General features: G+C 56.2%; 1 protein-coding gene across 3 annotated transcripts in view; it reads left to right on the forward strand.

The window, feature by feature from the left end:
• Positions 1 to 22,141, forward strand: part of APC2 (APC regulator of WNT signaling pathway 2) — a 46,581-nt gene that overhangs the window by 952 nt on the left and 23,488 nt on the right. For 2 of the 3 annotated variants that reach the window (XM_073323878.1, XM_073323879.1), the window contains exons 2-4: positions 19,091 to 19,249; positions 20,121 to 20,211; positions 21,832 to 22,009. In XM_073323878.1, the coding sequence (XP_073179979.1) occupies positions 19,091 to 19,249; positions 20,121 to 20,211; positions 21,832 to 22,009 (428 nt within the window). Of the gene's footprint in view, positions 1 to 19,090; positions 19,250 to 20,120; positions 20,212 to 21,831; positions 22,010 to 22,141 lie in introns of those variants that run through there. The other variant, XM_073323880.1, reaches the window with a different exon arrangement.

Raw genomic sequence — 22,141 nt, forward strand, 5'->3', positions numbered from 1 at the left:
TCGGATTCCTCTACGCAGCTATGGACTCTGGGTGGCTGGGCTTCCCACAAAGGGTTACAGTGCGGCTGGGAGCCAGTGGGCATGGCGGGCTGCTGCTGGGTTCCTGGCAGCTCGCCGATTCCATGGCAGGGGGATTGCAGGGATGTTGGGGGGGGGCGGTGTTTGTTGCCCAGCCAGGCAGGGCCCTGGAACCTCTGTTGTGCTGGGGGACGGGGAGGTGACCCGGTGGTGGGTGCGGGGTACAGCTGGATCAATGCAGGGTCTGTTGTTCTGGCTGATCATCCTCTTACCCTCACAGCCTAGCCATCAGTCACAATGATGGGCCAGCTCCATCCTGGGTTTAACTCCACCGACTCCAGTGGAGTTACACCAGGAAGGAATTTGGCCTGATATCATATTGCCTTTCATCCAGCAGCATCCCAGACCGCCCCTGCGCGCACTCCCTGAGCAGCAGCTGTCTCTGGGGTGGAGCTCAGCAGCTGTGCTGCACTAGACACATGGCCCAACACGTCTCTTCGATGCAGGGAATTTCAGGGAGCACATAACCCCCCCCATCGCCCCATGCTGGGATCTAGCTAGGACGCTGGGGTTCCTGTCTCGTGGGGAAAATGCCAGGGGATATCTTAGTGACCGTGAGCAGTCTGGGCCTCCGTCTTTTGCGATGACACATCAAACAGCCCCCCTGGCCGTGCAGCGCCCCTAGAAGCCTGCTGGCAGCATTGCTTTGAAATTCGGAGGCCTGACGGTTGGGCCTTGTATGTCTCTCCTGGATCCGGAGGGTGTTTTCATAGGAGGGGGGCAGGGGCTGGCGTCTCGAATTGTACTGCTGAATTCTGTACTCCTGGGGCATAATTGGGAGGGGCAGAACGTTAAACCGGGGCTTGGTGTCTGGCTTCGTTCGGGAATGCTGAGTGTCTGACAGCCCTGTAGAGACCGGCCTGAATTTCATTGCGAAATAGCTTTTCCAAGGCACTGATGTCTTGCTGCGGGGGGGGGGACCCAGGGCTGGAGCTGCCGAGGGGAGTGCAGGGCAGGACTGAGGGTCTTCAGCGGAGCTGGGTGTTGGGAATGGCAGGGGAGGCCCTGGGTTTGGAGTAGCAGGGGGGCTGTGAGTCAGGATTGAGGGGCACCAGAAGAGCTGGGGGTTGTGGGCTGGGGGGAACCCAGGACTGAGATAGCAGTGGGGGCTGCAGGTCAGGATTGAGGGACAGTGACAGATGATTTTAAACAGCTTCTTGCATTGTATTCTTGTGGCCGGCTCTCTCCGCAGTGACCTGACCAGACAGCAAGTGTGAAAAATTGGGACAGAGAGTGGGGGGTGTTAGGAGCCTATATAAGAAAAATCCCAAATATTGGGACTGTCCCTGTAAAATCAGGTCACCTGACCGTAGCGTGGCCATGCAGGCGGAGGGCTCTGCCTCCCTTTTCAGGGTGAATTGATGCTCCTGTGCTAATGGACCCTCTAATTCTGGGTGACACTTACCGGGGCTGGGGCAGGTGTGGTTAGGAGGTGGGATCCCAGGGCATAGGAGACAGCCAGTCCTCTTCCCCCCCGTTATTTTCCCCTCTGCTGCCTGGCCACTGTTGTCTCTTGCCCCTCTCCGCTCTGGGGTTGTACCCTCTCCACATCTCTGCTGTTCTTCAGTTCACAGCCTGTCCCCACCCCGTGTTTGCTGCGAGGAGCTCCACCCGAAGCCAGGGGCCTGGAGACCTTAGTCAGGGGAGGCTTGAAAACAGGCAGAAACGCAATAGCCTGGCCGGGGTCGTCCCAGCGTCCTAATCAAAGGCCAGCCCTGCTGGTGTGACTGCAGGTGGTATGTTGCTCTGCCCTGAAATGGTCTGGGACCCGTCCTAGTTCCCTGGGAATCGAGCTTTGCTGCCTCCCAGGTGCCCACCGCATCCCATCGCTGCGCCTGCAGGTGCTGGCAGGAGGGAGGGGCAGGGACGGCGAAGGGGAGATCTGACAGAACTCGGGCAGCATGGGAGTGTCAACAGGGGGGCTTGGACTCTTATCCTGGCAGTGAGATCTTGGAGACAGTGGAAGAGTCTCCCCTGGGTGGCCATTAAATCCAGGCTGGACGGGGCGCTGTGAAACATGCTGTATTATTGCTTAGAGGCTCCACTGTGCCGGGCCCTGCATGGCCCCAGTGGGAGACAGTCCCTGTCACAGGGAGTTTGCAATTAAGAGACCAGATAGATAAAGGCTGGGAGGGGAAACTGAGGCAGTGAGAGGGGAGGCCTCCAATGGAGATCCTAAATCACATAGGTCTTTCCATTTCTAGCACCTCTGCTCTCTTGTGTATACAACCCATACTGGGGCCAGTTCTGCCTTCCATTCCTGTGGACTTGTGGGGGTAACAGAAAGCAGAATTTGAATCTCCTCTTGGGGGCTGGATCCTGATCTCGGGGATGCCAGTGCAAATCTGGAGTAGCTTCATCAGAGTTGTCAGGGGACTGGCTCTGAATTTGCACCAGCCTCACTGGGCATGAGGGCCACATCCTGAAGTCAGGGGAGTGACTCTGGGTGCCACTGAGATCAGGATCTAGCCCTAAATCCATTGAGTTAAGTGGAGCGACTCCAGATTCACCCAAGTGTCCCTGAGATCAGGATCTGGCCTGCTGCCTCCCTTCACTTTCCTACTTCCTCTCCTATCTCTCCTCCCTTTAATCATTCCCACTAGGTCTCCCGGCCCCCAGAGCAGGGGCTGGCAGACGCAAATCTGCCCAGGGGTGTGTGCCAAGAGGAAGGATCTATCCTGGTTCCTGGTGATTTGTGGAAGTATAAAAATCCCAAGGCAGGTCCTGAGCCCGGGACACTTTGTTTATTTCAGAGCAAAAACAGATAAGAAATGAATACGGATCCCCGGGATCGTGGCGGGTTGTCAGGCCGTGCCCAGGCGGGGAGGTGCTGCAGCCGGGCCATCTGTGCAGGATCTCGCTCTGTGAGATGTGGCCTCGTTATTTCATTCCGGCTTTCTCCATCTTTTCTTATGAGCCCATCAGTTGTGCCTTGGAGACTGGGCTGTGCACAGAGGCTGCTGGAGAGAACCCGGACCACCAGGCCTGGTTGGTGTGGGGTTCTCTGTTCCCCTCTGTGCCCACTTGACGCCCCCTTGCTTCCTGAGAGGCTTGCGTTGGCTTTATTGGTGTGGGGGAGTGGATGCATTGAGCTGCCTCCGGTTTGTAATCGTCCCTGCAGTACAGCCTGGGATATGTTCAGAGGCGGGTGGGGCTAGCTCTCTGGCAAACCCTCCCTTGGGGCTGTTTGTGCTGCTGGTTATTGGGTTTCTCCCCCCCGCCCTTGCTCCCCCAGCTGGGTCCCCCTTCGCCTGGAACCAGCCTTGACTCCGGTTTCAATTAGTGGAAGCTGGTAACAACATGGTGTTTGTTTAATGCCCCCTGGGACCTGCCGGGGAGGGGGCTGCCGTGCAGAGGAGGTGTCTGTTGTGATGGACGTGCTTGCTTTTCTTCCAGCGGGGCTGTCCTCTGCTCTCTGCAGTTGCTGTGTGTGACTGGCAGCCCCCGGTGCCTCTGTCCCCACCCACGCAGCCCCCCCTTGCTGGCCTTCCTGAGCTGGAGGGCGCCCCTGGGGGTGAGAGTGGGGTCTGGGTCTGAGTCTGAGTTTTGACCTGCACTAATTTGAAGCCAGGCAACAGCAGATGCAGCCCCCTCCCGCAACACCCCTTTGTAACCTCGCTGTGTGTTTCCCTCTCCCTTTCGTGTTCCCCCCACCCAGCTCTCTGCACCCCATTCCCAAAGGCATCTGTGGGTGGGACACAAGGCCAGGAGTGTTAGGGAAGAAGCTCCTGTTATTGGCCAAGGTTGTAGCAACAGGAGATGGAGGCAGATGCTTTACACCCAGTCGCCTACTTTCCCCTTGCTGACCTACACCCTAGAAGGACCAGGTGACAGCAGAAGCACCTCGCACCCCCCTACCCCCGCCCATGAATGCCCGGCTCTCTCCCACCTACCTCTAACCCCCTCTGGGTACAAAGCCAGCTCCTGGCTAAGCAAGGGGAAGCTGGTTTGACTTTCCACCCTAGAAATCTCCCCGCAACATCTGGGCTGGTAGCGAAGACTCCTGAGCCTGGGGATGGTGCAGAATAGATCTAGTCCCTGGCAGTGATTTTAATTCTAGCACATGGAGGAGCCAATCAACACAATGCTATTGTTTCCCCCATCTCCCCCGCGTCCCCTCCTTGCGCTGCATCGACTAAAATTGGCCGTTGCCTCGTGAGAGCCGCAGGCCGAGGTGACGTGTTGTGTCCCCAGCAGATCTCCACGGCGAAGAGGAAGGCTCCCGAATGTCAGGACCAGTAGATTTCCCCCCTCATCAGGAGTATCCATGGATACCGTTGCTTGGGTTCTTGCAGGGCTGCAGGGAATTAGACTTCCTGGAAATGAACACAGGAGCGTTTGCAGTGTTGGTCCCAGGCTGAAACAGAGACAAGGTTGGGGGGGGGGGATACATCTTATTGGACCAGCTTCTGTTGCAGGAAGGGAGATGCTTTCGAGCTTCCCAGAGCTCTTCTCCAGGTCTGGGGAAGGGAACCAGAGTATATGGGGAGCACTGATAGTCCCAGGGGGCAAAGGGCGAATGAAATTCCTCTTCGCCCGCGGAGATGGCACATGGATCTCTGCCATCTTGGCAGGTCCAGATGGCCTAGCTCCGCTGGTCACTGTCGAGAGGGCTGTCACGAGAGGGGGTGCCCTCGGCTAGACCTTGCTGTGCAGCGGGCTAAAGCTCCATCCCTTTCTGTGTTGCTGGGTGCAATGAGACACTTCAGAGGGGCAGGTTTGTGCCAGACTTAGAACAGGGGCCAGGTCCTCAGTGTGTGTAAATCGTCACCTTTAATGAGTTCAGTGGAGTTACGGTGCTGCACCAGATGGGGATCTGGCCCTGGAAATCAAAGGCTTTTTTTGTGTGCATTGATCAGCCGTAAGGCTGGGGGAGAGTGGAGTTTCTTCCCCCTGCTGGCAAAGTCTTGGGGTTCTGCTGGGACAGAGGCCAGCAGCTGATGCCTGATGAGGGCTAGTGACTGGGATAGTGGCTTAGATTGGCAGTGAGAGCCGGGAGCCGCATTGGGAGCTTGCCGCCAAGTTACATAAGGGCTTTGCAGGGGGCAGGAGCCGTGTCTCTTAATTGATTTCCTGGCTGATATTTTCCCAAAACTATCAAAACACTCTGGAGTGTATAATGGTACTGAGCCAGATCCTCGGGGGTGATCTGCGCCGCCGGGTGCCTGGCTCATGACCTCTACGTCAAAGGCTTGGCCAATGTCAGATAATGAAGCACCGTCGCTTCCCTGAGAACCTGTACAGATCAGTACAGAGATACCGTCAGAGAACCTCAGATCAGTAAACTGAGGCCTGGAGCAGGGAAAAGACATTGCTCATAGCCACACAGTGAGTCAATGGCAGAGCTGGGACCAGAACCCAGATGTCCTGAATATTACACCACCCTCCCCTTCCCAGAGCTGGGAATAGAACCCAGGAGTCCTGATTCCCAGTCTTCTGCTCTGGTCGCTAGATTCCACTGGCCTTGCCACAGGCCCTTGACTATTAGCAACTTGGGCCAGGTGCACATCAGTCCTCTACACAAAGTGCCACCTGCCTTATAGTGAAATAACGAGCCCCACATTGCTCCCTGTTACATGTTCTCAGTCTTGCTTGGTCAGTCTGCATGTGCTAATTATCTACTAATTGTGTGTGCGTGTCCACAGGGCCACTCTCTACCTCCAGCTATGTCACTTTAATGTCAGCCACTGGCCTCTTCCAGAGATGTGGCTAGGCCAGAAGAGACCCTAAGTTCTGTCCATGGTGCTGAACCCTACATGGGGGCTGGGCACAAGGAGTTACTATGGGCATCTGAATCACTGAGTGTCCCAAGTGAGATCAGGACTCTATTGTGCAAGGTGCTGCACATACACACAGTGAGAGAGCCCCTGCCCCAAAGAGCTTCCAATCTAAATAGGAAAGAGTGGGGTGGGGGGGAGAAACTGAGGTACACACGGGGGAACAACTTTTCCAAAGTCCCACAGCAGGTCAGTGGCAGAGTTGGGACTAGAACCCAGGTCTCCTGAGTCCCAGCCAAGTGCTGCTGCTATCTATTGGCCTGTGCTACGGTCTAATGGGAGTCTCCATACAGCAGCATAAACCCCGCAGTTACCCCTGTGCATGGGGTGGGGTGGGGGGGGTTAGACTTCTACTGCTTCTACTATCCAGTATTTTTTATTATAGCTTGAATGACTCACCCCAAGGCCTTTCCCCCATCCTTGGCTTCCAGCCTGTAGTCAGAAAGATGGTGGCTGCCCATGGGGAGGGATCCAAAAAGGTGGGGGGAACATTCAGAGCAGCTGGTGCTGTGAGCACAGGAGCTCTGAGTTCTAATCCCGGCTCTTCCACTGACTCTGAGTGGCCTTGAGCAAGTCCAGTACTACCTCAGTTTCCCCAAGCTATAAAATGGGGACAACAACTGGCGCCCAGATATGGCACCGGAGCAGAAAGACTCAGGTTGGGGCCGGGGATCTAATAACGAGCATAGGGTCACTCGTTCCTCTGGGTTTGTGCTGCGTTGATTTGCCTTTGGAAGGTGTGAAGAATTACCTAGCTGCTAAGAATTAAATCCCCCTCGTGGGAGAACATGACATTAATTTATAATGATGAGAACTTAAAATAACACAGGCCTCAGATTGCTTGTCCTGCGGCTCAGCCTGTCACTGTGTGTGTCTGAGTGAGCGAGAGAGCGCGCACGTGCGTGCCGGCTGCATTGAGAAGAAGTGAGCTCCGACACTCAGAACGCACTTTCCGGTCCAGAGAAGAGCCCTGCGTTGCTGAAGCGAATGTTAGAGCTTCTCTGGAAAGGTGCCTGTCTGGGACACCTGCTCTAGCCAAACATACGTTACTGGGCTCAATAAAGGGGTGACTGGTGCTCCAATGGTCTCTTCTGGCCATAAAAATCTATGACTCGCTCAGGTTCCCCCAGACCAAAACGCCCATTGCAGACGGGGAGACCTAAGAGGAGGCTGATGGGGCTGTTGGCTGTACATCAAGCACGTTATGCCTTTTCCGCCCCCAGTGGAGAGAACTTGTCCATGCCTCGGTTTTCCCCTCTGTAGAATGGGGATGTGACATTGACTTGCCTTTGTAAAGCGCTTGGAGATCTACGGCTGGGAAGCGCTACAGAGTCGCCAAGCGGTTACAGCACGGCGTGAATAACATGACACAGTGCTTGGACTCGGCCTGGAGCGCAGCAAGGTAAAGTGGGGGTGTGCATGCCAGCAAACTGCAGATGATTGTTATCTGCGTTGTAGCTCGGAGCTCCAGCTGCGGGGCTCGGTGCCACACCAGCACCCAGGGAGGGGCTAGGCCTGCCCCAAAGAGCCGATGAGCTCAATAGGTGTGACAGACAATGGGTAGGAAGAGAGACAGTGACCCAGGCAACATGCCTCTTCCCGAGGTACAGTTCTTCTCTAACCTGTGAGGTCAGGAAGAAATATTACCCTTATTTTACTGATGGGGAAACTGAGGTGCAAGGCAGCTGTGATTTGCCCAAGGTAACAGGCAGGCCAAGGAATAGAACCTAGATCTTCTTAGTCACCTGTCCAGTATCCTACTCATTAGACCAGCCTTCCTTTGGGAACAAGAGCCTTCAGAGAGGTGAATAACAAGGGGGCCAAAGATAATGACTCTTCAAATATTTAGTAGGGGGGAAAAGTGAAATTTGTGGCACCAAATTGAATGTAATGGTTTAAGAAAACCGGACAGGTTTTCATTTTCCCTCTTTATCTTGCGGATATTTCATTATTCACCCCGGCCTCTGCTATGCAACAAGGTCAGATTAATACTTCCTTCTGGCCTTACAATCTGTGTGTGTCTAGTGAGAGGGTGGGGGAGCGAATACTTTGGATTGTTTTCATTAAAGAAACTGATGTTGCAAAATAAAGTGAATAAGATGTTCGGCTGTGACTGGAGGAGCCCTGCTTCTGCCATCAGTAGCATCTGAGGCCAAGGACAGAAAGATGCTAGGATGGGAATCGAAGCTAATTAAAAAGGAGTCAATATATTTCTTCCCTGACATGGTTAGAATGCCTTGGCGTGAAAAACGCTTTCTATCTGCTTTATCCAAAGGAGCGTTACGACTGTGACCTATCTGATCATGGTTTACAAGTCCCTGCATGGTGAAGAGATTTCCCTAGTACCGGGCTCTTTATCTAGCAGGAACAAGCATCTAATGGTCAGAAGCAGAAGTTAGACAAGTTCAGATTAGGAATAAGGGACTCGTTTTTAACTCCGGCAACAACTGACCTAGTGGTCTTGTGGCGTCTCCATCACTTCAAGTCCTTCAATCGCAAGTGGACATCTTCCTAAAAGAGGTGCTGCAGATCCAACAGATGCTGTGGGGTCGACCCAGAAATTGGTGGGTGGGGTACTCTGGCCCATCTGGCGTCGGAGGTTGGACTAGATGGTCATGTCGGTCCCTACAAGTGTATGGCTCCACGAAGGGCCAGATGTTCAGAGAAGCCCAGGAAGTCCGAACACAGAACCCCAGCGGGGTGATGCCCGCTATGGAAAACCCAGCCCTCAGTCTGCATGGGCCTTAGGGAGTGCATTCTTCTGGGACTGCATTCATGCACAAAGGAAATGCTGAGTGCGGAACAGAAGCTCATCCATCTCACTTGATTTGAAGTGGGCAAATTTTGCCACGGAACAAAACGATTCATTCAAGTGATATTCATTTGTAACTCGGTCCCTCCGCTAGCCCCGATTTAAAACCAAGTTGCCTACGCCCCCGCAAAAGAAGAGTCAATCCCACTTCTATTGATGTCAACCGCAAGTTTCCACATTGACGTCAGCATGCGCTGGGCCATCTCCCCGGCTGCGCGAAAGGCAAGCACAGCAAAGGAAAGATCGGAAAATGCCCTCAAAGCTTGGGAGGTCCTCAGGATCCCTGGTAAATATCTCAACACCCACCTCAGCCCCAGGAAACTCCAATGCAGCTCCTATTTCATTAGAACCTGAGCATGCCCCAGCTGGACTCTGACCCTGGCTTCTACCTTCTACCTCTGGGAATGGAGCATGTGCCCAGCAGCCAGGGTTAATTTGCATTCTCCATCTGTGTGAGCATTGCCCCTTTGCGGCTGGGCTGGGGTTGGTATGAAGGTTAATGAGGGAATGATTTTTAAAAGCATTCGGTTTAAGGGAAACAATCTACACCAACTCTAGAGTCGATGTTTCTCATTCTTTGAGCTGCTTCTCTCTCTGGGGCGTAGGCGTCTGCCAGTTGAAGGAGTTGCGGGAGCAAGGAGCTGATAGGCACAGGTCTCCTTGTGTGCTCACGAGCACCAGTGCAGAATGGATGTAGGTCTGATCTGATTGTGTGTTATGCTCTTTTTGATTGGTGTAAATGGCTGGGCCAGGTTGGGGCTATGAGGAATTGGGCCCAAGAGGTCAGGTGGTCAGCAGGGGTAAATTGTCATGTCTGCATTGATTTCAGGGAAGCAATGACCATTCACTCCAGCAAGGGAGCTGGGCTTAGATGTTCGATGAACAATATGTGATCTGGAGATGAGAGCTGTTTAAACAGATGCCGGGGGGGGAGGGGGGGTCAACTCATTTGATCTGATGAAGGGCTGGATAATTGGAAACAGGAGTGAGGGCATGCAGAAAGTCAGGGGAACAAGGAGCAAGGAAGGGAATGAAAGGTGGAAGGAGAAAAAGACAGAGCACAAGAGGAAAAGTGGAGGAGGGGTGGGGAAGGAGATACTAGACTGTGGGAGAGAGTGGGGATTAGAGGGTGTCCTATAGGAATTCCTCCCCCAGGCATAGTAGCATTCCCAGGGATGGAGTTTGTGGGGGATGGAGGAGCCGAGGCTGGGGAAATACTGCCAGCAGCCACACCCCATTCCCCTTCACAGCCGGGAACCTGGGGCACCTAAATAATTCATTTGCCCGCTGGAGCAGAAAGACAAATGCTGATTAAAGCAGCTGATGGAAAGGCTGGCTGGAGGGGGCTTTGTGTGCCATGGGCAAAGGGTGCGTGCAAGGTGTGGGTGGGGGCAGGGGGTGCTATTGCTTTCCTATTAAATCCTTCCTCGGAGGCAAACAAACCCATTGTGATGCTGTGATATTACAGAGGGCTGTCCCGCGGGGATCCTCTGCCACTTGCCCGGGTGCAGTCAGAGACGGGGATTGGATTTACTCTGTGGTGGAAATTCCACTGCTTTCTATTATTTGTTGTTGGTTTCTAATGCCCACGGGTGCTCTGAGCGCATCACTCAGACAAAGGGTCCCTGTGTCAAGGAGGGGAAATGTCCTCAACCTCCCCAATTTTCCTTTAATGTAAACGTCTTTATGATTTCCTGATTGGGTTTCTTAGCAACCCGCTTGCAGCCCTGTCTGCATCTGGCAATCAAACCCCATTAGCTGGAGGTCTAGAGGGTACAGCCTGACAGTCAGGAGACCTTAGTTTTAGTCTCAGTGTTGCCACTGGTGAATCACTTCCCCTCTCTGTGCCTCAGTTTCCCCATCTCTAAGGTGATGCTAATGATACCACCCTCCTTTGTAAGGTGCTGTGAGATCTAATGACTGGAAGCGCTATGTAATAGGCAGGTATTATCGGTGGAACTAGGAAATAGGCTGAAGTGGTTTTTACTCAGACCCATCTGCTTTATGTCAACCTGATGACCACTTGGCTAGATCCTGCTCTGAAGCTTGTGTGTGTAAAGTGAGGCATCAGCACTGGGCCTCTGCGCTTGGCCCTGTATAAATACAGAACAAAGACACAGTCTCTGCCCCAAAGAGTTAAACTGGGCTCTAGATCAGCATTCTTGGTTCTACTAATAGGTGGAGTTTTATATGCTCACATCCTTCTATTATGTGCATTACGGATGCGCCCAGAGCCTGTCAGGCATCAGAAGGCCATTGTGCTGGGAGCTGTATGTATGCGCAGTGAGAGACACTGCCCCGAAGAGCTTGCAACCTGAGTAAAGACTTTGATAAAAACTGCCCCAGTCCCTGAAGGTTTTGGGGAGCTTGTCCCGTTGCAAGGGAAGACGCTGGCTGATCGGCACCAGCCTTCTGCTTTTCACAACGCCGACCCTCGCTTTTTATTTCACCACAGACTGTTGATGTCTTGAGCTGGGCCCAGAAACCCAGGATGGAGCTGGAATTAACAAGCACGCTTGCATCTATATTTGATGGCATGGTCGAGAGCCCAGGAAAAGAAATTGAAAGCCTCTTTGCCTTTATATTCCGGCTGCTGGGATGCTATTGGCTGTCACCGTAGCAACCAGAGAGCCTTGGCCCGGCTGTGATTGGCTGGCCCCGTTGGCAGCATCTCCTTGGCTTTTCCTGATTGCCATGATTTATTCAGCATCGCCTGGGAATCGCCCACGACGCAAGATTCATGAGGCTTCAAAGAGCCGCGGAGCCTTTTGTCTCCCATTGGGGCTTGTCTCTTCTTTATTTATTTAGTGGGAAATCGGCTTGGCTCTGGTTTAAAGGAACCCTTGGCCCATTATCTCTGCCGAGTGGGGCCTGCGCAGGGTCTTGGCAGAGCTGGTGGAGGGGAGCCGGTTGGCTGGCTCGGGAAGGACATTGGGAAGAGGAAAAGGGAGGCCCAAAGTGCAATCAGACTGGGGAGGACCAGAAACTGTTGCCCTGCTGGGGGCAGTAGGGAAGATGTTTAAGGCACAGGAGTCGAGGACAGGACATTGGGTGCTTTGGCCCAGCTCTGGGAGGTGGGGAGCGAGGGAGGGCTGGGAGTCAGGACTCCTTGGTTCTCTTCTGGCTTGGAGAGGGAGAAAAGTCTGGTGGTTAGTGCAAAGGAGTCTGGGAGCCAGGACCCCTGGGTTGTGGTGAGGAGAGAGTGGGGAAGTGATTGAAGCATAGGACTCCTGCCTTGGAGCCTGATCTGTGCCTCGGTTTCCCCCTCTGTCACATGGGAATGATAACCTTTCCCCGCAGGACTGTTGTGAGGTTTAACTCATTGATGTCTGCAGAGCAGTTTGAAACCCTTGGGTCCTAAGTCAAGCAAGTTTGGGATTTTTCCACTGAAAGGGCTTTAAAACAGGAAAGGGTATTTTGACGGAGCAGAGATTTTGTGAAAAAAGCCTGTTTTCCTTGAATGTTTTTGGCCTTGAAACGTGGAGACAGACAGAAAAGAAACCAGGATATCTGAGTTTTGTGGAAGTATTTTTTTGCAGGGGAAAACCAGTGAATTTCCCCACCAGCTCTGGTCCTAAGGATTAAATGACTGACCACCTGGGTGACTCCAGGTGGGACGGTCTTGCATCCACTAACTGGTGAGAAGAGGAAGCCCCCTGCTCAGACCCAGACTAGCCCCATCCCTCCTGAAATCTCAGGTGGGTGAGACCTTGCGCAGTTTGCTGATGAGTAGGTGACAGTGTCCCATCCACAGAGTGCGTGAGTCTGTTACAGGCCCACCGAGGAGGGTTCGTTCTTGAGCTCAAGCTGAAGCTTGTGCTTTTAGGTCCCTGGATCAGCCCCTGGGGGGTCAGACACAAGGGCGTCCGTCGGGAGGGGTACTTGGCTTCTGCCTTGGCCCCACTACCAGGGGGCTTTCTGCAGCTGCTGGTGTTACTGCTTGGCTCTCTCGAATACCCCTCTCTAGAGCTTATCTGGAGCTTCTCAGCAGCAGATCTCAAGGTGCTTTACAAAGGAGGGTGGTTGCGTTACCCCATTTCACTGTGTACTGGTGCCACTCCGTGGGACAGGGTGTTGCGAGCATGGCTGTTAATCCTGCTGTGGCAGATAACGAAACTTCCCCTCAATCTAGTTAAATCCTGGCCCCTTCCCGCTGCCCCAAGGCATAGGGCAGGGCTGGTTCCTCACGTCCTCAGAGTACCCTCGCTCAGTGAAGTGCCAGGAGCCTGGGGAGTGGCTGTTACCTCCTTGTCCCCGGGCACGCGCTCGCACTCCACACCGGCAGCCCACGCGCTGTCTCCCTCCAGGGTGCCCGCTGGCACCCCGAGCCATGTGCACGCCCACGCGGAGGCACCCCTGCACAGTCAGAGCGGTGGGCACCCCTGCCCGCTGCTGCCCTGAGCCACGATCACACCCCGAGAGAGACTCCGGAAGGCACGCCCGCCGTGAGATGGGGCGGCTCGCGCCCGCATCCTGAAAGGCGCCCGTGCTCTGTGAGGCGTGGGCTAGCGCGCACACGCGTGTGCGGAGACACACGCGTGCTGACACGCTGGGACACAGACGCACGTGAGCTGCTGCCCACTCACCAGCCCTCTGGCAAGCGTAGACATTTAGCGGGCGCCGAGCGAGGAATGGGGAAGCTGCTGTTGTCCTTCTTGCTCTCACGCTGGCCTTGTGCGAGCTCTCCCAGGGTACCCAGCGCCGAAGCCAAGGGGCTGCAAGCAAACGTCGCGAGCTCGGGGGGCAGCTCAAAGCCCGACCCGTACAGCTCCCATCCTGATGCAAGGAGACTGGGTCACCCTGCAGTTCACATGGAGGACAATAAAGGACCCACTGTCTCCCCGTTCGCACTGGGAACCACTGGGTCCTGCACCCACATAAAAGTCTCTCGCAAGAGCCAGGGAGGCCGTGTGAAACCATCACAGCTACCACGGTAACCATCCCCCGGGGAAATACAGAGACAGAGTCCTGAGCAACCAGCATGATTATTAGTTATTCCTCTGTCCACTCGTAAGATCTGATCACCCTGGGCAACCGGGTGATGCCTTTGTCCCCGTTATCTGAGACCCCGGGGTGCGACCCTTCTGTCCGTTCCACACATGCATGACGGCTCTGCCTTTCCCGGCGCTTGTGCAAAGGTAATCGCAAAGGGCCGGGTTCTGATCCCACTTACACGGATGTAAATCCAGAGCGACTCTGTTGGGGCCAGCGTGGGTTTAAATCTATAGCAGGGAACAGACAGCTGGCCTAGGGTAGTTCATGCTGATGTCCTTTAAAGGGGCCACTGGGTTTTGGTGCCCAACTTGAGACACTGAGGCTGGATTTCCAAGGGCTCAGCACCCAAAGTGCAGCGCTCTTGGGAAAGTGTGGCCCTGTCTGGGGGGTGCTGAGCCCCTCTGAAAATTCTAGCCCTGGGATCTGAGTTTTAAGGGGTGCTGAGCACCCCCTGTTCCCATTGATGGGAGTTGGAGTGGTGAGTATTCAGCACCCCTGCTGAAAATCAGTCTATTAACCCCTCGGTGACTCCATTTACTCCCTTGTCATAGAGAGACAGTATCTTCCTACCTCCTAGCGGCTTACTGACCTGTGCAAAGTGCCCTGAGCGCCTCGGGGGCAGGTGACACAGGAATGCAGCTGGGGCGATGGTGAGCTCTTGGGGGCAGGGACTGTCTTTTTGTTTTGCCTTTGTACAGCGCCTAGCGCAGCACAGTCCGAGCCGTGGCTGGGGCTCCTGGCTGCTACCACAGGATAAATAATTAATCATAATAAATTATGACTGAAAGAAACATTCGCTCAGCTCTTGGTTTGACTGGCACATTGGACAGCAACACCTTGCCGTAGTCGGTCCCCGATCGAAGAGAGAGTGAGTGTGGGTGTCGATGTGTGTGTGTGTTGTATTTTAGGGTTCCATTTTTGTTCCGTTCAGTTCGGGGGTACCAGAGCAGCTCCCGGCTGCTCACATCTGTGATTCTGGTTCCAATCTAGGCTGTGCGAGAACCATCTGGTGGCTCATTGGTGGCACCGGGGTGAATGAGTCCTGATCTCGGTTGAGTTTCCAACGGATACATCACAAAGACCCAGTAGTGCCATTATCAATAAGGGCCAGATTTCCCTCAGTGCGGGAGGGGGATGCCCATTGTTCTCGGTGGGGGAGGGGAGAGATGGCCCATTGTTCTCAGTGTGGGAGGGAGGGATGCCCTTATTCTCAGTGAGGGAAGGGAATGCCCTATTGTTCTCAGTGGGGGAGGGGGGATACCGCATTGGTCTCAGGAGGGGAGGGAGGGATGCCCCATTGTTCTTGGTGGGGGAGGGGAGAGATTCCCTATTGTTCTCAGTGGGGGAGGGGGTACCCCATTGTTCTCAGTGGGAGCTGCTAACTGCTGAGCTTTTTTGAAAACCTGGCCCTAAGGGTCCCCTTTGGTGGCCCCCTCAGCAGAGGGCCAAAGGGCTGAATGGGGCAGCAGGAACCCAAACTTCCCCTTGGGCCCTGTCGGGGCCCCCTGGGGTTAGGATTGAGGCCCATTGGACTGGAGTGGGGGTACCTCACCTGCAACTCCTCCCCGCTGAGGGCTCCAGCCTTCCCCCGGGGCACCACCGAACCCCAGGCAGAGGGAGAGGGTTGCACCCTCAAAGGCAGCAGCAAAAAATATCCTGTGAGAGAATTTTAACCCATGCTCCAGTTGGGGAGGGAGGGGGGCTGCTTTCCTAGCCCCCGGGCAGCGTGTGAAGGAATGAGCACGCACGGCGCTCGCGCGTGGTAAACAAAGCCCAGCCGCCGACTCCGGTCAGATTGTGGCGATGCCGGGGCGGGCGGGGGGGGGCTGCTAGGAAATTAGCTGAACACGGAAGCCACCCCCGGTGAACGAATGTCGATGCGGCACCTGGGATGGGGCCGAACATGCAGCGTTCACCAGGACATCGGACGCCCCCCAGCCTGCCGGGCAGGCCCTCGGGGTAACGAGTGGAAAGAGAGGCCGTCCAGGACGCCCTGGCCTGGAACACGGAGCCAGCGGGCCAGGAGAAGGAGGTGGGGGCAGCCCTGAGAGCTGGAGGTTAGAGGGGAGGGGGGGTAGCTGGGGGGTGGGATATGGGGGAGCAGAGGAGGGAGGGTGCAGGGGACTGCAGGAAGCTGGGACTGGATGACGGGGGGGATAATTGCCCTATTCTGGTCATTTCCTCCAAAGCACCTGGCCCCGGCCGCTGTCAGAAGACTGGAGACTGGGCCAGCCGGACCATTGGTCTGCTCCAGTGCGGCCTGCAGTGAGGGGGGTCTCTGGTGAAACAGAGGGGGCTCAGCAAGATGGGCTGGGGGAAAAGGATCCTTTGTTGTTCCCTTCCAAAGGAAAAGAAAGCGAAAGGAGTGAGAGGGAGAGAGACCCAGGAGAAGACAGACGGACAAAGGGGAAGGCTAGGGGAGGAGGTGGGGGAGAGATAGCACCTCTGGGGGGCTTGTGCAGGGTGATCAAGGGTGAAGGAAGGAGGGGGATGGGGGACGCTTAGGAGTCAGCAGGGCCAGGGGTTGTAAGGGCCTGTCACTTGGAGGGCAGGTGGCTGGGCCTGGCTGATGAATTGCCAGCTCGGATTTAACCCTTTGAGTTCCCCTGGGTGTGCCATTCTCTCTCTGGCTGGGGTTGGCTGTTCTTTGTGAACCTAGTCGGGGCATCTCACAGAAAATCAGGGTTGGAAGGGACCTCAGGAGGTCATCTAGTCCAACCCCCTGCTCAAAGCAGGACCAATCCCCAATTTTTGCCCCAGATCCCTAAATGGCCCCCTCACAACCCTGGGTTTAGCAGGCCAATGCTCAAACCACTGAGCTATCCCTCCCCCGCCCCCAATCTGGGCGGGGCGATCTGGGGGTGTCTTTTTGCTGTGTGTAGCAACTGGGGTGTGGGGGAGAGGAAATAAACACCAGGGTGTGGTTCAGAAATGGCCCCGAGGCCACAGGCTGAACCCACTGCAGGGTTGGACTGTTACTCCTGGGTACTCCAGGGTTTTTCCTGAGCCTTCCCCTGCCAGACGGCAACTGTGTTGGCTGCGGGGTTGGGCTGGTGCCGCTGCCATGTCTAAAGGCCCCTTTACCCTCACAGAGCAGCCCTGCGGTGCTGTGCAAACCACCCCCCAAAGAGGCGATGCCAGGAGATGCCCAGCCCCTGCTTTGGGCATCACGAAGCCAGTGCGAGCGCCTGGCTAATGCATCATACAGCAAGTGATTGGCACTGGTGCCCCTCCCCGGTTTTCCAGCTCGGGGTCACGCTGCCAGCTCCTCCCCCTTGGGTGCCACGTGCCAGGCTTTGCCAGCGCAGCACTGCCTGGGAACAGGACGATTGCCTGGCACATTGCAGGGCCAGCTGACTCCTGCAAACCTGCGTCTCCTTGCATTAGCTTTTTGAGTGTGCTCAGCTCAGCTAATAGCAAATCCCCTCCCTAATAAGGGAAACTGGCTGGGCTAATGCTGCCTTGCAAATGCTTCTTTATGGCGCTAATGTTGTAATCCAGGGTGGGATTAGCTCCCCCACGCTGGCGCGGTTTTGGGAGCTCCTTTATCTGGGGTGAGAGCCACGCCGGCTGCCCCACCAGTCCCGACAGGCCCGGGAATGTCTGCCAGGGCAGCAGCAGGTTGGTGATGTGGGACGGGGGCCTCTGCTGCCAAGCTCTGAGCTGCCACATCCTGTGCCGGGAGACAGGGAGGGAAGAGCGAGAGGGGCCCTGCAGAGCAGAGAGGGCGCATGGGAATAACAGCACAGGCTAGGCCTGCGAAGCCAGCTGCTGTGAGAGCTGTTTCCATACCCCTCTGTCCTCGCCCCTGCGGCCTGTCTGCCAGCCCCCTGCTATCCCGGCCCTGGGCTCCCCACCCCAAGCTCTGCTGGTGCCCCTCAGTCCTGACCCACAGCCCTCTGCTATCCCAGCCCTGGGCTCTCCACAGCTCTGTCAATGTCCCTCAGTCCCACCTGACCCACAGCCTCTCTACTATCTCAGCCCTGGGCTTTGCCCCCTCATCCCCCACAATGCTACTGACCCTCAATCCCAACGTGAGCACCGCCTGGAGGGCCGAGTCCTACAAGCACCTCCCCATGCAGAGCTCCCCCTGACTTCAAAGGGAGCCGCGCTGCGGGATCAGAGGTGTGAAGCACCCTGAGGAAATAGAATCGAATTGGGTGCGTGGGTTTACACCCAACCGGCCCTTTCCAGCTGCAGTGTCCAAGTCCCGTCCCCCTTAACCCTCCTTGCAGCTGCAAACTCTTGGATTTGATCATCTATATGCGGCCAGGAGATTCTAGGAGCCCCTCTGGGGCCTGTGCTGTTTTTCAGTCAGCCACTAGGAGGTGCTGGAAAGTTTTCATCCCATCAAAGGGAAGCCCTTGGGATCCAGCCGCCCTGCTCCCACCCAACCACACTGAGTGTCCCCCGTTGGAGCCTCCAGCCAGGGCGGGTGTTTCTGGTTGAGCGGGTGGGTGTGGGGTGCGGGGAGTGGGTGCTGGTCACTGCAGCAGGTGCACTGTCCGAGGCCAAGGGGAATCCCGGGAGCCGAGCGTGTCCTTCCAGGGGGAAAGGCAGGAGAGACCCAAAGGAGCCATGACCTGATCTGAGGATCCCCTCGGCTGGGGCCTGCTGCTCTCTGAGCCCCGGCAGCTCCGTCACCCCCCGGCAGGATCCTTGCCCAGGAGCTTCGTCCAGCAAATGCTGCGGAGAACAAAGTGGACGGGCGGGCAGGCTGCGGGCGCATGGACAGAGATACTGGTGGGGGAGATGGGCAGAGAGCTGCAGCAGATGGGGAGAAGGTCGGCTGGTGAGATAGGAGTGAGAGAAGAGATGGTCCCTAGAAGGATGCAGGGTAACGTGAGCTCACTGGGCAGGTCCTAAGGGCAGCGTGGCTCAGTGGGTCGGGTGCTGCCGTTTCCAGCTCTGCTCCTGGCTGGCAGGGTGACCCTGGGCACATCACCCCCCACCCCTGTTCCCCTCCGCCTGTGGCACTGAGCACACCGGCCTGGGCTGCAGGTCTGGGGCCAGTTCTCAGCCCTGCGGCCGACTCCCTGGGTGACCTCGGACAAGTCGCTGACTCTCTTTGGGCCTGAGGTCCCCAATTGACAGGTAGGACTATTAACCCTGCCTTGGTCTGTCTTAGACCGGGTCAGGGACTGGCTCTCCGGACAGCACCCTGGGGCCCCCATTTCTTGCTATGGTACTTCTCTGGCCCCCCCTTACCTAGGATCTGAGCCCCTGCCCATCTGCAATGGATTTCTCCCGTTAGCCAGCACTGAATCAGGACCTGCAAACCCCCCCGCCCCCCGTGCACAAGCCTCCGGTGCTTCTGCTGAATGGGGCTCAAGCTGGATACTGCTAGAACACACCTACTAACAGGGCACTCCAGGGCGCAGGGGGTCCCTGCCGGGGACGGCGCACCCACGACTCTCTCTTTCCCCAGGCGCTGGAGGAGCTGAAGATGTCTGGCTCCATAGCATCCTATGACCAGCTGGTGCGGCAAGTGGAGGCGCTGAAGAAGGAGAACACCCATCTGCGCAGGGAGCTGGAGGACAACTCCAGCCACCTCTCCAAGCTAGAGAATGAGACCTCGGACATGAAGGTGAAGGCGCTGCCGGCCCCAGGGCCCAGCCCTCTCTCCCGGCCCTTGCTGAGCAAATCACCCAACGCCCTGCAGCAGGGTGGGGTGGCGAGTTTTCATCTGGGTTTCCTGGAGAGGGAGGGAGGCCTAGTGGGCGGAGCGCAAGGCAGGAAGCTGGGAAGTCCAGTGTTCTGACCCCCTGCTCTGCTTTTGGTCACGTTCTGCTCGGATTTACACCCTGGCTAGGCAGTGAATTTGGCCTTTCCATGCCTCAGTTTCCCCACCTGGAGCTAAGACTCTTTTTCCCTTCTCCCCCCTCCCCCCAAAAGGGTTAATCAGGTCCTCTCTGTACTAGAGCTCATTGGGGCATGTATTTAATGTTCTCCCACTCCCCCCCCGGCAGCTTGTGCTTCAGTCAGAGCATAGGGAGAGCAGTAGGAGCTGAGCGCATTCGCGATCCCCCCCGTTGTGTCCCCCCCCTCCGCTGGCCTGGCTGGAGTGATACCAGCTGAGATGTTGACTTTGCCTCTCGTTCCCCTGCTGCTGGGAAGAGCTGGTGAAAGGGGCTGAGCTAGGAGCCCTGGAAATGGATGTTCTTGGCCCATCCCCTGGGCCCGTACGTGTAACCCACACGCTTGTGGTGGTGTGTTCCTCACTGCTGGTGCCTAGTCCAGGCGTAGCAGCCGGTGGGCCTGCGCCGGCCATGGCTAGTGCAGGCGGGGGTTTGATCCCTGCTGTTGACAGTCCCCCCAGGAGCGCAGCCAGCCTGCCCTGCGGGGATCCCCCTTGGGAGTGAGAGGGGAGCCCCATCTCTGTGGCCCATCTGCATCTTGGCTTCTCTGCAGGGGCCTGGCTGGCTTGACTCATTCACACTGTGTTCCCTGTTTGTTAGGAAGTCCTGAAGCACCTTCAGGGCAAACTGGAGCAAGAGGCCCGGGTCATGGTGTCCTCCGGGCAGACGGAGGTCCTGGACCAGCTGAAAGGTGAGTGAGCCCAAAGAAGTGACCCGTCCAGTGAGGTGAGGGCAGGTGGGGTTCTGTTCTGCACAAGGGGAGTCCTGCAGAGCTTATGGTGGCCGGTGGGGTGATGCAGCAAGAAGCCCAGAACCTGGGGGCTGGAGGCAACATGGAAAGTAAATTGTCCTTGATCCAAGAAACAAAAAGGCCAGTGTTCTGCATGGCGGAGAGGACTGGGGCCAGGACTCCGGGGTTCTAGTCCCAGCGCAGATGGGGGAGTTGTGCTTAGTGGTTAGAGCAGGGTCCTGGGGGTTATCAGTCCTGGATTCTGTTGCTACCACTGGGAGGGGAGTAGGGTCTAGCGGATGGGCTGCTGGGTTGGGACTCGGGAGATCTGGGTTCTTTTCCCAGCTCTTCCACTGACTCCCTGTGTGACCTTGGAGAAGGTCGTGATCCTTACTATGCATCAGGCTCTATTTAACTTTACACACATGGAAGTCGCATGCTGAAAGGGTGGGAGGGAGAAAGGATTTCTAACCCTAGACTGCTCATTTAATAATAGGAATTTAGGGCCAATGATCCATTGGCTCCTTCGATGCACCTGTCGGCCCTGATCCTGCAAACACCTACCTGTGTGCTTGAAACACATGAGCAGTTTCATTTGCTTCAATGGAGCTACTCTGCTTTGCACTATCTGAGGAACTGCCCCCAGGACTGGCCCTAGACCAAATGGCGAACCCCGCCTTCGGCGGACCCCGCCTCCATTTGAATACCTTCTTTCTTATTGCATTTGCAGCCCATTTCGCGACTTTGATGCACGATTTACATGCGTGATTCATCCCTGTCTTATAAGACGATAAATTTGTCTGATAGCATGAATAATTACAGATTTACAGATCCTAACAACAAAAACAGCACCCCCTGAGTCCGGCACCCCCCAAGCCTGGCACCTCAGGGGCCCCTTAATCCAGCTCTGTTCCTCCCCCATCCCCAGTGCCAAGGGAGTCCCTGGCAGAGCCAGCCAGAATCCTGTTCAGACACAGCTGTGCGGTTCCCCTCCCAGCGTGAGCAGAGCATGAAGAGGTGCTGGCCCACTTAACTCCCCTTAACTCTGCCCACGTCCATCTGATCCATGAGCAGCCTTCACTTTGCTGGGAAATGCATGTGGCGTATCGGGGCAGCATATTATAATAAGCTAGCGCTCCCCACTCCCACCATGCTGAGTTTGCTGGTGTGGCCGGGACCAGACTGTGCGATAAGCTGGGTATGGAACCATGTAACAACCAGGGGCTCGATTCACTGCCCCACCTATGACCCGGTGTGTGGGATTCACCCCAGGGGGAAAGGAGGGGCAGAGACTGTGTGAGCTGTCACCAGGCCCTGGGGCTTCTGATGGAGCTGAGGATGCAGCTTGAAGTGGCTGCTGGCTGGGACAGCGTAGCCTGGGTTCCCCACCCTCTCCTGAGGCTGGCCTGGCCGGCTGCTGGATGCTGGCAGAGGTTGTTTTGAGGGTGCCTTGCAATGCTACAACCGTCCTCTCGGGGAGCAGCGATCCAGGGCCGGGTCAAGACCTGGGGGCCTCTGGCAAGGCTCAGTCCCGCTGTTTCTCTGACCACCGTCCACACAAGGTTCTTGCTGCCTCCCCAGCTCTGCAGATGGACATCACCAGCCTCTACAACCTGAAGTTCCAGCCTCCCGCCCTGGTGCCTGAGCTCGCCTGCCCCGAGAGCAGCCCCCTGCACTCAGCTGCTCCCCAGAAGAAGGACAGCATGGGGGAGCTGAGTCGGGCCACCATCAGGCTGCTGGAGGAGCTGGACAGAGAGAGGTAAACTTACACACCCGCCTGCCTGTCTCCGTATACCCATATACCTCCGTCTGTCTGCCTCTCCCCTGGCACACCTGTCTGCCTGCCTGGCCTCTTACATATCCATCTGTCTGTCCCCCTACACATCCCTCT

Source organism: Lepidochelys kempii, chromosome 25 (genome assembly GCF_965140265.1).
Source record: "Lepidochelys kempii isolate rLepKem1 chromosome 25, rLepKem1.hap2, whole genome shotgun sequence".
Classification (NCBI taxonomy): Eukaryota; Metazoa; Chordata; order Testudines; family Cheloniidae; genus Lepidochelys; species Lepidochelys kempii.